The sequence below is a fragment of the Lepidochelys kempii genome, chromosome 25 (genome assembly GCF_965140265.1).
Source record: "Lepidochelys kempii isolate rLepKem1 chromosome 25, rLepKem1.hap2, whole genome shotgun sequence".
NCBI classification, from domain to species: Eukaryota; Metazoa; Chordata; order Testudines; family Cheloniidae; genus Lepidochelys; species Lepidochelys kempii.
In genome coordinates, this window is record NC_133280.1 from 2,504,156 (window position 1) to 2,518,912 (window position 14,757).

Consider the following 14,757-nt stretch of genomic DNA (forward strand, 5'->3'; position numbering starts at 1 on the left):
TGGGGTCCCTTCCAACCCTGATATTCTATGATTCTATGATTCTAAGGAGGAGCTCTTGGGAGAACAGTCTTGGTTATAACACCTCATTCTTTGGGGCTTAAGCTTATCTCAAACTAGTAGGTCGAGACCTGCAAGGGGGACAGATTGTCCCACATCTGCTTATTATTTCTTGCTCCCTCCCCCTCCTCCCCCGAAGCATTTGGTGCTGACAACTATCAGTGACCAGAACTGACACACTAGATGTGACCTCTGGTTCACTAAGTCTATTATCCTACGTCCCTACATCTAGAGGGAGAGAATGGAATAACAGTCACCCCAGTTCCAGATTGAAGTCAGAGACGAGGTATGCCCCAGCCATAGGAACCAACCTAATTGAGCCACCCCTTCTATGCGTTCACGAGGTAAAAAGGAAAAAGAGGCTGGGGAGTTGAGTTGTAGATACAAGAGATTAAACCACATGGAGAGCTGATTAGAGTGTCCAAGCCAACATCCTTCACAATCACCTGATTTCGCTTCTGGTCCCCTCTCATATTCCCCAAAAGAGATGGACTGGTCAAGAAGCTTCTGTTGCGAGAACAGTGAGGAAGGAATATACATTTCAGCAGGGTTACCAAAGTAGACCAGGAAGGAAACAGGTATTGTGACCTGCAAAGGATGTAGAATCATAGAAAATCAGGGTTGGAAGGGACCTCAGGAGGTCATCTAGTCCAACCCCCTGCTCAAAGCAGGACCAATCCCCCAACTAAATCATCCCAGCCAGCGCTTCGTCAAGTCTGACCTTAAAAATATCTAAGGAAGGAGATTCCACCACCTCCCTAGGTAACGCATTCCAGTGTTTCACAATCATCCTAGTGAAAATTTTTTTCTTAATATCCAACCTAAACCTCCCCCACTGCAACTTGAGACCATTACTCCTTGTCCTGTCATCTGCTACCACTGAGAACGGTCTAGATCCATCCTCTTTGGAACCCCCTTTCAGGTAGTTGAAAAGCTATCAAATCCCCCCTCATTCTTCTCTTCCGCAGACTAAACAATCTCAGTTCCCTCAGCCTCTCCTCGTAAGTCATGTGTTCCAGTCCCCTAATAATTTTTGTTGCCCTCCGCTGGACGTTTTCCAATTTTTCCACATCCGTCTTGTAGTGTGAGGCCCAAATCTGGACACAATACTCCAGATGAGGCCTCACTAATGTCGAATAGAGGGGAATGATCCCTACTTATACAGCCCAAAATGCCATTGGTCGCCTTGGCAACAACGGCACACTGTTGACTCATATCCAGCTTCTCGTCCACCGTAACGCCTAGGTCCTTTTCTGCAGAACTGCTGCCAAGCCATTCGGTCCCTAGTCTGTAGCGGTGCATGGGATTCTTCTGTCCTAAGTGCAGGACTCTGCACTTGTCCTTGTTGAACCTCATCAGATTTCTTTTGGCCAAATTCTCTAATTTGTCTAGGTCCCTCTGTATCCTATCCCTACATTCCAGCGTATTTACTTCTCTTCCCAGTTTAGTGTCACCTGCAAACTTGCTGAGGGTGCAATCCACACCATCCTCCAGATCATTAATGAAGGTATTAAAGAAAACCGGCCCGAGGACCGACCCTTGGGGCACTCCACTTTATACCGGCTGACATCTAGACATGGAGCCATTGATCACTACCTTTTGAGCCCGACAATCTAGCCAGCTTTCTATCCACCTTATCGTCCATTCATCCAGCCCATACCTCTTTAACTTACTGACAAGTATACTGTGGGAGACCGTGTCAAAAGCCTTGCTAAAGTCAAGGAACAAGGCATCCACTGCTTTCCCCTCATCCACAGAGCCAGTTTTCTCCTCATAGAAGGCAATTAGAGTAGTCAGGCATGACTTTCCCTTGGTGAATCCATGCTGACTGTTTCTGATCACTTTCCTCTCCACTAAGTGCTTCAGAATTGATTCCTTGAGGACCTGCTCCATGATTTTTCCAGGGACTGAGGTGAGGCTGACTGGCTTGTAGTTCCCAGGATCCTCCTTCTTCCCTTTTTTAAAGATGGGCACTACATTAGCCTTTATCCAGTCATCCGGGACCTCCCCCAATCGCCATGAGTTTTCAGAGATAATGGCCAATGGCTCTGCAATCACATCCGCCATCTCCTTTAGCACTCTCGGATGCAACGCATCCGGCCCCATGGACTTGTGCTCATCCAGCTTTTCTAAATAGTCCCGAACTACTTCTTTCCCCACAGAGGGCTGGTCACCTCCTCCACATGCTGTGCTGCCCAGTGTAGTAGTCTGGGAGCTGACCTTGTTCGTGAAGACAGAGGCAAAAAAAGCCCTTTTTATTGGCGTTTTCCACATCCTCTGTCACTAGGTTGCCTCCCTCATTCAGTAAGGGGCCCACACTTTCCTTGACTTTCTTCTTGTTGCTAACATACCTGAAGAAACCCTTCTTGTTACTCTTAACATCTCTTGCTAGCTGCAACTCCAGGTGTGATTTGGCCTTCCTGATTTCACTCCTGCATGCCCGAGGAATATTTTTATACTCTTCCCTGGTCATTTATTCAATCTTCCACTTCTTGTAAGCTTCTTTTTTGTGTTTTAAGATCAGCAAGATTTCACAGTTAAGCCAAGCTCGTCGCCTGCCATATTTACTATTCTTTCTACACATCGGGATGGTTTGTCCCTGTAACCTCAGTAAGGCGTCTTTAAAATACAGCCAGCTCTCCTGGACTCCTTTCCCCCTCATATTGTTCTCCTAGGGGATCCTGCCCATCAGCTCCCTGAAGAAGTCAAAGTCTGCTTTTCTGAAGTCCAGGGTCCGTATTCTGCTGCTCTCCTTTCTTCCCTGTGTCAGGATCCTGAACTCGACTGTCTGATGGTCGCTGCCTCCCAGGTTCCCATCCACTTTAGCTTCCCCTACTAATTCTTCCCGGTTTGTGAGCAGCAGGTCAAGAAGAGCTCTGTCCCTAGTTGGTTCCTCCAGCACTCGCACCAGGAAGTTGTCCCCTACGCTTTCCAAAAACTTCCTGGATTGTCTGTGCACCACTGTATTGCTCTCCCAGTAGATATCAGGCTGATTGAAATCTCCCATAGAAACCAGAGCCTGCGATCGAGTAACTTCCGTTAGTTGCCGGAAGAAAGCCTCGTCCAGTTCATCTCCCTCGTCCGGTGGTCTATAGCAGACTCCCACCACGACATCACTCTTCTTGCTCACACTTCTAAACTTAATCCAGAGACACTCAGGTTTTTCTGCAGTTTCATACAAGAGTTCTGAACAGTCATACTGCTCTCTTACATACAGTGCAACTCTGCCACCTTTTTTGCCCTGCCTTGTCCTTCCTGAACAGTTTATATCCATCCATGACAGTACTCCTGTCATGTGAGTTATCCCCCCAGGTCTCTGTTATTCCAGTCACATCATAATTCCTTGACTTTGCTGCACCGTGTGTTCTTTCCTGCCTGAAGGCAAGAGACTTTCTGAGTAAGACATGCAAGCTGATGCTGTATGGGAAGAAAAGAACAACTCTTAACCCTACATCAGAGAAACTTCAGGCATCACCACTGTAGATTCAACCAGGGAGCAAAAATCAGCTAAGAATGAGCAGGAGAGAGTAGAAAATAGAGATGATGATTGGCAGTTTGACTATGGGGAAAGGCGAACTAGGAGGAATTCTACATGACTAAAGCTATCTGATCAACATCAAGTGCTTGGTGTGACAACTGTAGAGAACGTCTCTGTGAAATCCGCTAGAGGAAAGGAAGAGAGTTGCAGGGGACATAACTGCAGGCAGCCACTTATCTCAAATGTTTGGATTGGGTTATGTCCAAGAGAAGCCATCCATAGGAAACACACCTTATTGGGGAATCCATGTTAGGAAGAGTCAACAAAACATTCTGAAGGGGACAGACACACAGCAGGATGGTGTGCTGTGCTGCTTGAGCTAAGGCAAGGCTGCAAGATTGGACAAGATTCTTAAGACAGCAGGCACGATGTCTGTTAAATTTTGGCACCGATGACTTGGTTTCACAGATAATTGAAGACTTCAGGGATCTTGGAGGGGAACTGGTGACAAGGAAAGTCCAGATGATCATCACAGAGATCTTTGTGGTTCCACAAGCAAGGGAACACAGGCAGAAGATTCTTGGGGTGAACTGATGGCTAGGTAAGTGACTGGAACATCACAGCTCCTCTTCCCATATAAGATGGCCTACAGTTCAGTTCCCCTTCCATTGTGAAGGACGCTGTCTAATCTTGGTTATCGACGGGCTAGACAAGTCAGGTAGGTGTTAAGCTGCGACAGAGGAGGGCATTAAGGGAGTAACCACCATTCATATGCTCAAATATGTAACTTGGTCTCGAGGTGTCATGGATGTAAATCAAAGTATCAAAAGACATAAAAGGAATAAATGTATTTAATTTCTTCTATGTCATTCCCAGGAACCTGTGTATTAAACAGGAGGGATTGGAATTTCTTTCATGTGTAAAAGAAAATTTGACGTTGGTAATAAAAACATGATGGGAAGATTCACATGATTGGAATATTAAAATCACTGGCTATAACCAGGAAGGGTAGAGGGAGCTGGACACATAATCAGAGGCTTTATCTGCACACAGACTTGCACCAGTTCAACTTAGTTTGTTTATAAACTAATGTAGTTAAATCAGTGCTAGTTTGCATGTAGACAAGTCCAAAGATGCGATTACCTGCTTTAGAATTATTGACAACTTGGAAGCACAAGATCTTAAGGAATATTTGGGGATCAATTATAAGGCACAAAAGAAGACATTGAAAGGAGTCTGTTATGGACTACCAAATAAGATTAGAGAACAGGGTAAACAGCTCATTAAGCACCTATCTGTAATGAATAGAAAGAAAAAGTGCATTAGCCAGGGAGGATTCCAACCTGAGAGATTTGATGGCATGAGACCTGTAATAATAGAAAATTATAATTTTGAAAAAAGAAAAGGAGTACTTGTGGCACCTTAGAGACTAACCAATTTATTTGAGCATAAGCTTTCATGAGCTACAGCTCACTTCATCGGATGCATACTGTGGAAAATACAGAAGATGTTTGTTTTTATGCACACAAATCATGAAAAAATGGATGTTTATCATTACAAAAGGTTTTCTCTCCCTCCACCCCACTCTCCTGCTCGTAATAGCCTATGTAAAGTGATCACTCTCCTTACAATAAGAAAAGGAGTACTTGTGGCACCTTAGAGACTAACCAATTTATTAGAGCATAAGCTTTCGTGAGCTACAGCTCACTTCATCAGATGCATATCGTGGAAACTGCAGCAGACTTTATATATACACAGAGAATATGAAACAATACCTCCTCCCACCCCACTGTCCTGCTGGTAATAGCTTATCTAAAGTGATCATCAGGTGGGCCATTTCCAGCACAAATCCAGGTTTTCTCACCCTCCACCCCCCCACACAAATTCACTCTCCTGCTGGTGATAGCCCATCCAAAGTGACAACTCTTTACACAATGTGCATGACAATCAAGATGGGCCATTTCCACCACAAATCCAGGTTTTCTCCCCCACCTCACCCCACCCCCACAAACAAACCCACTCTCCTGTTGGTAATAGCTTATCTAAAGTGATCACTCTCCTTACAATGTGTATGATAATCAAGGTGGGCCATATCCAGCACAAATCCAGGTTTTCTCCCCACCCCCAACACACACACACAAACTCGCTCTCCTGTTGGTAATATTTATTTGAGCATAAGCTTTCGTGAGCTACAGCTACAGGTAATTACAAATGGATAGTCAGATACAGACTATCAGTCCTCATTCTCAAAGGCACCTGCACAACACTTTCAAAAGATGAGCTTTGGAGCTTAAATTCATAACTTTGCTAGACACTAAAAATCATGGTCTTAATAAAGACTGGATTTATGGCATTCTGTTTATGGCAGTCTGTAACTCACTAACATCCCTTTACTACAGGGCCCCTTTAGAATGTGATAATTACTGATGCTAAACTATCTGTTTGACCTTGTATTTAGCTGTGACTCTCTGAATACCTTTCCCAGACCTGAGGGAGAGCTCTATCGTTTGAAAGCTTGTTTCTCTCAGCAACAGAAGTTGGTCCAATAAAAGATACTACCTCACCGTCCATGTCTGTCTGGTTAGCCCGATGCCAGGCATAATAATGGAACTGATAATATATGCTTCTATCAATAAAGAATTTAAGGATGGAAATGCCAGTCAGAAGGGCTAGACAGAATATAGTTCTTGTAGTAAAAATAAAATTTATACTCTTGTAAAATAATTATATCAAGAACAAAGATAATTATGCTGATGTAATTTACTTGTATTTCCTAAAGGCATTTGCCTTCTTAGAACTGTACAATTTTTGATTTAAAAATAAATAAATAAAGCACTGAACCATATTAATGTGTGGTCCCTATTAAATGGATCAAAAATATTATTTAAGTGGGGGTTTTTGAATGGGGCTGTTTCTAGTATGGCCCTGTAGTGAAGAATTAGAGAAAGGATGACCCAGTGGTTAGGGCCCTAGCCTGCAACAATGGAGACCTGGGTTCAGTTCCCAGCTCTGTGTGACCTGGGGCAACTTACATGAGGCCCAGATCCACAAAGGTGTTTAGGCACTTAAATCCCAGTTTTGGCTCCATGGTGATCCACAAAACTCCTGCCAAACCCTATAGGTGTCTAAACTAACTCAGTGCCTACATTTCTGCCTCTGAACGTGCACACTGCCACCTCCTGCTAAGCCTCCAAGTGCCTATCTCCTGCCTGAGCCTCAGGACAGTTCACAAATCAGGGGAAAATAGAAATTTGCTAAAGTTGTGGAGGGGTCTCACCCATTGGATTGGATCCCATTTGAAATGTGGTAAAAAGTGTGCCACCAAATAACTTCTAGCCCAGTGGTTAAAGCACCCTCTTGAGAGGTGGGAGACCCCCTGTTCAAATTCTTTCTCCCCCTCCAGCAGAGAGAGGAATTGAACGTGGGTCTCCCACATCTCAAATGAGTGCTGTAACCACTGTGCTAAAAGTTATAGGGTGGCTAGCTTGAAGACTAATGTAGTTTTGAATAAACTATTGGTAAAACCCATTTGATCTAGAGGCTACCACCTCATTAGTTTTTGTGTCTCAGTTGCCTTCCTTGTGGCCATTGCTTTGGCAGAGACTGTTAATTGGCAAGAAATTCAGTTTACAAAGATGCTTTTTCTATCACTTTTCCTGATGAAATAGAACTCCGGGCAGCACCCAAGTTCCCTCCTGAAGTTGTTTCTCCCCTTCAGTTAGGATATTATTCCCCTAAATTAGAGAAATAAATTTAATGGCATCACCTAGAAGTCTGAGCCATTACATTTTATTAGGGTAAATAATTTTTCAGGAAAACAAATGCTTTACTTTTTAGGCCTGTATTCTTCCCATCCACCAGATCCTACTGTCATGTTAACAGATGCAGCAATCACCAGTTGTGATGCCCTCTAAGAGAAGAGCTCTGGAATACAAAATAAGCTTACATGTTTGTGTGTTAAAATTGAGAGCAATTTGATCACCGCTGATGGCCTTTTCCCCCCTTAGGTACCCAGAAGAGTTGTGTAAATATTAAGACAGTACCATCATGCATTCTATCAGCATTTAGGATGGAACTGGATCTGTCTGAGAGAAAATAGCATCAGTTTATCTTAAGGTCTGATTCTAAACTAATTTTGTTATACTTGTACAAAAGGGCTAGGGATATCCTTATTATGGTTTTAAACAAATTTCAGTTGAAATGGTGCAGCTTTCTCTGGGTATGTCTACACAGCAAAGAAAAACCTGCCAGCTGATTTGGGCTCATGGGGCTTGGGCTGCAGGGCTGTTTCACTGCTGTATAGACTGCCCAATTTGGGCTGGAGCCCAGGCTCTAGGACCCTGTAACATGAGAGGGGCCCCAGTCTTGGGCTCCAGCCTGAGTCTGGAAATCTACTTAGCAATGAAACAACCCAAGTCGGCTGGCACGGTGGCTAGTTACTGTGTAGACCTATCCTCCGAGACAAGGCTTAGGACCAATGGACTCTGTCCCTCAACTGCACTGAAAGGGTTTATAAGACTAGTATTTTTTTTTTAATTTCAAAGATTTTCATTCCATTTTGGATTTGAGAAAAAGAAATTTCTTAACAAATTCAAATTTTGTGTAGGAATATTAGCGGTCTTTATTCCTCCCTGCAATCTTCAGGAGGGAGTGGAATTCTTGATCGGAAGAGCAATTAATAGTATGTAGTATGTAGGTTGTTTGGATTAAGGTGGCTCTCAAAGGTCCCGGTGAATTTAGCGGCAGCCTCCATGACCCAAAAAGCTTTTCAGTCTAACTTGAAATGAAGCAACAAGTGTTTACAAACAGTGGCTTTATCCTTACTCCCTTTTCCCTCAAGGGTATGTAGGTTTTAGTTGTCTTGATTCTGAAAATATAAAAAGGTTTTTTTAATTAATGAAATCTGCTGTCCCCAACTGTCACAAACTGTCCGTTCCTGGCTGGCTGATTTCTGCTAGGTGCTGTGCACCTACAATGGTCGCTGAGGCCCTGCTTACACTTTCTTATTGCAGCCTTGCAGGGCCAACCATCATAAGGCCCAAAGCTGTCATTGACATTTTGATTAAATAAACATTAAAGGAAAATATGGGTTTGGGCAGCACACACCTATTTGCATAATTTTAATAGCATTTGCTTTTGTACTTGCCACATAGAAGATGCAGTTTATATTTTTCTTACAAAAACAGAAAAAAAATTAAGAACACCCCAGAAAATTACATTGAATCATACATAGAAATTTTAGATCCAGCTTATAAAATTTTTGTTCTTGAAATAATAGCCTCTGCACGGCACACTGTAGAATGCCCCTGAGGTATTTCATACATAGCACTGTAGTAAATGAAACCATGAATTCACACCATTGTCTCTCTTTTGGGGTAATGTTGATTGCTAATTCAGTAGAACCACTGAGGTCTAAGTATGACTGTTTTAAATTGTTATTATGTACTGCAAGGAACAGGCGCTTGCATGCATCCAAAACCCCCATGCATGTTAATGGGAGCCTTTCCACAGACTTCAAAGAGAGTCAGATCAGGCCCTTGTGGAATTCACTCAGTGTTTCCTTCTAGGGAATGCAAAATAAATTAATGGGTGTTTGGGAAAGGCAGAGCTTTGTTATATTGGAGTGGTAGCAATACACTGGGATGGGGGAGAATGTTATCTCCTGAAGGATGTAAACTCACTCATGATTCCCCTGTCCGTCCCCCCCCCCCCCCCCCCCAAAAAAAACAGTCTTGATCTATTAAGGCTGCATTTGGAACAACATTCAAAACAGGGCCAGGTCCTCAGCTGGGAAATCAGCATAATTTTATTGGGATCTGGTCAACTCACTGATGGGGAAAAATTATGTGGGGAGGGTTGGTTCATATGACATGTTTTATACTTGAGGAGGAAGATTGATTCATAAATAAAATATATTCAAAAGCACTGTTTTAGTGCTTGATCATATTTTTAAAAAAACATTTAAAGCCAGATAAAATTGTATTTTCCATTTCCTTTTCATGCCTACATGCAGTTTCCAGTTGCTTGCATTTAGTTCAAATTTATCATGAAGAAACCAAAGATTATTTTGATTCTTGTATTCCACTCTCACCATGCAAATTTTGCCATTCATTCCCAAATCTTATGTTTAGTACCTGCATCTTCACCATACTAGCTGGAGCAGTCATTGACAGAGCCACGAATGGTTGTTGGGAGCCTTATCAAGTGAAAAAATTGGAACATTTCCAAACAACTCTGCTCCTAAATTCTGTGTCCAAAGATGTCCAAACAGCCTGTTCCTTGAAGACAAAATTACATTTGGAATGACAGCAGAAAGTCTGCTTGAAATGTCCATTTTTAGAGAATATAAAATCTCTCTCTAAAAAAAGTTTACCAACCACAATTTTAAAATAAGATGGTCAAAAAATTATCTGCATAATAAACATAATGCAAACTGACAGCAATTGCGAACAGAGAATGGGTGAAGACCATTGCTGGACGGTGACAAAGCTCTGCCTTGTCTCAGCCCCTTTTTAAAACAACCAGCTAAGGTTCTTCTCTAATAACTATCTATTCCTCTGTCCTCGAAAAAGAAAATTGTGTTGAGAAAATAGTGGCATGAAACCTTTAAAAATCTGTTGCTCTGGACTGTCAAGACAACGACTTCATAGATGAGGCCTCGCAGGTTAAAGCCTCAAGCAGTTGGCGCTACTGCTTCCTGTTTAACTTCTGGCCAGTGCAGTTGTGCTGCTGTAGCTCTTCGAAGCCTCCCAAAAATGGATTTTTCTGCCTTTTTTGTGCACAGTAAGGCCCACATGTACACACAGAGTAGAGTGGCTACGTGTTAGCACCAAAATCCTCTTCCTGGGAATGAAAATGCTATGGCCATTACACCTGGCAGATATTGTAATTAACTCCTGTTCGTTCGGACAACGTTTCTACAATCATTTCCATCACGTGGTCTTTGGGCTGGAGAAGGGAGTTCTCGGCAGAAGAAAGCTTCTCTGTGTTGCTCACTGGATCTTGCTGCAAAAACAAGAAAGATCTACTCTTAATTCTGCTCCCTGACCTGCCCACAGTTTTTGTATTTGATTTTAGCTCCGGCACCCCTCTTTTTTTCTCCCAAATGGATATACGTACTTTTTCTGGCTTTGGTGCAAAATCTTTCTGGCAGACATGTGCTATGATGCCCGCAGCCAGTGCATCACCTAGGACGTTGGTCATTGTTCTAAGTCGATCTCTAGAAGAAAAGAGAGCAGTGAGAGCCAGTAGTTTTGGTGAAAGTGCTGATGGTGATCAATATTGGGAAGATTAATCTGATTTCCCCTGCAAGAACACCAGCAAAATAAATAATCTCTTGCATTTCCATACTACCTTTTATCCCAAAGAGATCCCAAAGTGCTTTAAATATATGCACGCACAGTACACTGATTTGTCTCACCTAACATTGCCAGGCGACTGCCTCTGGAGTAACATGCAACAGCTATTCAAAAGGACACTGCCAGGTCATAGAGCCCTACATTTTTGATTTATCAAAATGTGAATTAAAAGTTACAAAAATCTAAAAATTTATAGATATTTTTAAATAAGAATTTTACTTATATTAGTAGAAGTAGATATTACCTTAGCATATGTATTGATGGGACTACTACTGGAATACTGTATTCAATTTTGGTGTTCCTGCTTTTAAAGAGGATGTTGAAAACAGGATTTAGAGAAGAGCTACAAGATTTGAGGTCTCGAAAACACTTTACAATGCAAGAGTTGGGTAAAATCAATAAAGCTCCTTAAAATGCCTCAGGGAGTTTTAGGATTGCAATTCCCATTGAAAGATTTCTGGTCCTAAATCCTTTAAACTAAGGCCTGGTCTACACTTCATGGTTAGGTTGACGCAAGACAGTTTTTATGTAGACCTCCCTATGGATGTATCTACACTTAAATTTCGCTTCTTCTGCCGTAACTGCCCCACTACACCAACTGAATAGCACCACCTCCCCAAGCAGCATAGATTCAGGGTGGATGTAGTTAGGTCGATGAAGTATCAGCATAGATGCTACGATACTTACATCAACTGTTCTTGGCCTCCAGGAGCTGTCCCGCAATGCCCCACATGGCTGTTCTGGTTGCCATTGTGAATTAGTTGCCCAAGGGTCATGTGGACAATATGCTGCTCCTCCCTTTTAAAACCGTGCACATTTTTGAAATTCTTTTCCCTGATTGCTTGGCTTGACGAGCACACCTAGCCTCTCTTCACGGTTGAATGTAACTGCCCAGCTGACCACGCCGGCTACACGCTGCAGATGTGCTCCTGCCTGGGGTATACAGGAGGTTTTGCATCTCCTGGGCCTGGTGGGAGAAGAGGCTGTGCAAGCCCAGCTCCACTCCAGTCACAGAAATGTGGACATTATGAGCAGATTACTCAGGGACAGCAGGAGAGGAGCTACAAGAGGACCAGTGGCAGTGCCTCCTGAAAGCCAAGGAGCTGGGGCAGGCATACCAGAAGGCAAGAGAGGCCAACAATTGATATGGTGCGGAGCTGCAGACCTGCCACTTTTACAAAGAGCTGCATGCTATCTTTGGTGGAGATCTCACTATGACCCCCAAGAGCCCTGTGGATACTTTAAGTGAGCCCAAGTCACAGACCCCTGCCATGAACAGTGAGGAGGAGGTGGAGGAGGAATATGGGAGCCAGGCGACCGGGGAAATCTAGCTGCCTGGTGAGCCAGGACATGTTTTTGACTCCACCACTCAGCCCCAACAGTCCTGCTGAGGGAAGCCTGATGCAGGGGAAGGAACCTCTAGTAAATATGCCATTTTCTTTGAAATTCCAGGGATGGAACCCCCAAAGTAACAGGACACATCTGTTGATTTACCCTTTTTTACTTGTGCTAGAAGAGGTAGTGAAACAGCCAAGAGAGGGGCCACGTGGAGCAGTTTATGTGCCCAGAATCCTTCGTAGAGATCTCAGTGGAACTTGGATGGAGGTACTCTGCAATCCTCTACTAAAGGTTTCTGGGGAGGGCCTTTAAAACCTCTAAGGATGGAAATTCCACCACCTCCCTAGGTAACCCATTCCAGTGCTTCACCACCCTCCTAGTGAAATATATTTCCTAGTATCCAACCTAGACCTTCCCCACTGCAACTTGAGACCGTTGCTCCTTGTTCTGTCATCTGCCCCCACTGAGAACAGCCTAGCTCCATCATTTTTGAAACCCCCCTTCAGGTAGTTGAAGGCTGCTATCAAATCCCCCCTCACTCTTCTCTTCTGCAGACTAAATAAGCCCAGTTCCCTCAGCCGCTCCTCGTAAGTCATGGGCCCCAGCCCCCTGATCATTTTCGTTGCCCTCTGCTGGATTCTCTCCAATTTGTCCACATTCTTTCCGTAGTGGGGGGCCCAAAACTGGACACAGTACTCCAGATGTGACGTCACCAGTGCCGAATAGAGGGGAATAATCACTTCCCTCAATCTGCTGGCAATGCTCCTACTAATGCAGCCCAATATGCCATAAGCCTTCACAACAAAGGCACACTGCTGACTCATATCCAGCTTCTTGTCCACTGTAATCCCCAGGTCCTTGTCTGCAGAACTGCCGCTTAGCCAGTCTGTCCCCAGCCTGTAGCAGTGCATGGGATTCTTCCATCCTAAGTGCAGGACTCTGCACTTCTCCTTGTTGAACCTCATCAGATTTCTTGTGGCCCAGTCATCCAATTTGTTTAGGTCACTCTGGACCCTATCCCTACCCTCCAGCGTATCTACCTCTCCCCCCAGCTTGGTGTCATCTGCGAACTTGCTGAGGGTGTAATTAATCCCATCATCCAGATCATTAATAAAGATGTTGAGTAAAACCAGCTCCAGGACTGACTCCTGGGTCACTCTGCTTGATACCGGCTGCCAACTAGACATCGAGCTGTTGATCACTACCTGTTGAGCCAGCTTTCTATCTACCTTATAGTCCATTCATCCAATCCATACTTTTTTGACTTGCTGGGAAGAATACTGTGGGAGACCGTATCTCAAGCTTTGCTAAAGTCAAGATATATCATGTCCACTGCTTTCCCCATGTTCATAGGGCCAGTTATCTCATCATAGAAGGCAATCAGATTGGTCAGGCATGACTTGCCCTTGGTGAATCCATGTTGATTGTTCCTGATCACCATGATTTTTCCAGGGACTGAGGTGTGGCTGACCGATCTGTAGTTCCCCAGGTTCTCCTTCACTTTTTTAAGAAGGGCCTGGGTGGCTTCAGGATGCAAATAGCAGCTGTGCTGTCTGCCTTTGTCACTCTCAGGAGTGAGATACCAGCTAAAATCACCCCTGCCTGTGGAAAACGGTGCTAGTATTCAGTCTCATTGCCCCATACACATATACTCAGGCTTGTGAGCTATTCCCCCCTCATTTCCCCTACCTCCTCCCCCCCTGAGGGCCACATTCACAATGGCAGGATGCTGTGACTGGTGCTGTGGTCTGTCAAGCCTAAGCAGATGTGACAATGTACTGCTTACAACTTTTGGGAAGCAAGGGGAGTTCAGTATCCTAAGTTTTGATTTCCATTGTGAATACACTGACAATGGTACCTCTCTGTGTTGTATCTGCAGCTGCTGCCATTGTGGCCTTCAGGGTCTCCTCCACACCCGCAGAAAGCCTGAGCCAGATAAGGAAGAGAAAGAAGAGGACTTTTGCTGGCATGTTCCAGGAGATCATGCAAGCCTGTGCTGCATCAGAGAATGAGACCAGGGTCTGGAGGATGACCATTTCAGACAGCATGGAGAAGGAAGAGTTGAGAGGAGAAAGGCCTGGGAGTCCAAGCAGGAAAAGGAGAGGGAGATGCACTAGGACATAATGGGGTTTCTCATGCAGCAGAGATGCTGCACTGACTCTGGTAGACCTGCAGGTATAAAAATCCTGTGCTCGCCTCCCTCTGCAGCCCATAGAGAACTCAATGTCTCCTACCTTCACCCCCCTCAACATTCCTCATGCCAGTGTTCACTCTAATTTTTCCCACCCATGTGCAGATTGAATTTTGTTGTGTGCACCACTATGGAGGTGATGTGTGACACATCACCTTCATATTGGTGCACGCAACAAAATTCATGTGGTGGGGGTAGGGCCGAGGGGTTCCTGTGGGAGGGGGCTCAAGGCTGGGGTAGAGGGTTGGGGTGCAGGGGGTGAGGGCTCCGGCTGGGGGGGCAGGCTCTGGGGCAGGGCTGGGGATGAGGGGCTCAGGGCTGGGGGCAGAGGGTTG

The 14,757-nt window shown here is 44.4% G+C and overlaps 1 protein-coding gene across 1 annotated transcript in view; it reads right to left on the bottom strand.

The window, feature by feature from the left end:
* Nucleotides 1-10,402: 10,402 nt before the first annotated feature.
* The window catches only part of LOC140903308 (excitatory amino acid transporter 5-like), a 77,800-nt gene continuing 73,445 nt past the window's right edge, over nt 10,403-14,757 (bottom strand). Inside the window, exons 10-11 of the mRNA XM_073324406.1 lie at nt 10,655-10,754; nt 10,403-10,540 (exon numbers count right to left, since the gene is read on the bottom strand). Of these exons, the coding sequence (XP_073180507.1) occupies nt 10,403-10,540; nt 10,655-10,754 (238 nt within the window). The remainder of the gene's footprint in view (nt 10,541-10,654; nt 10,755-14,757) is intronic.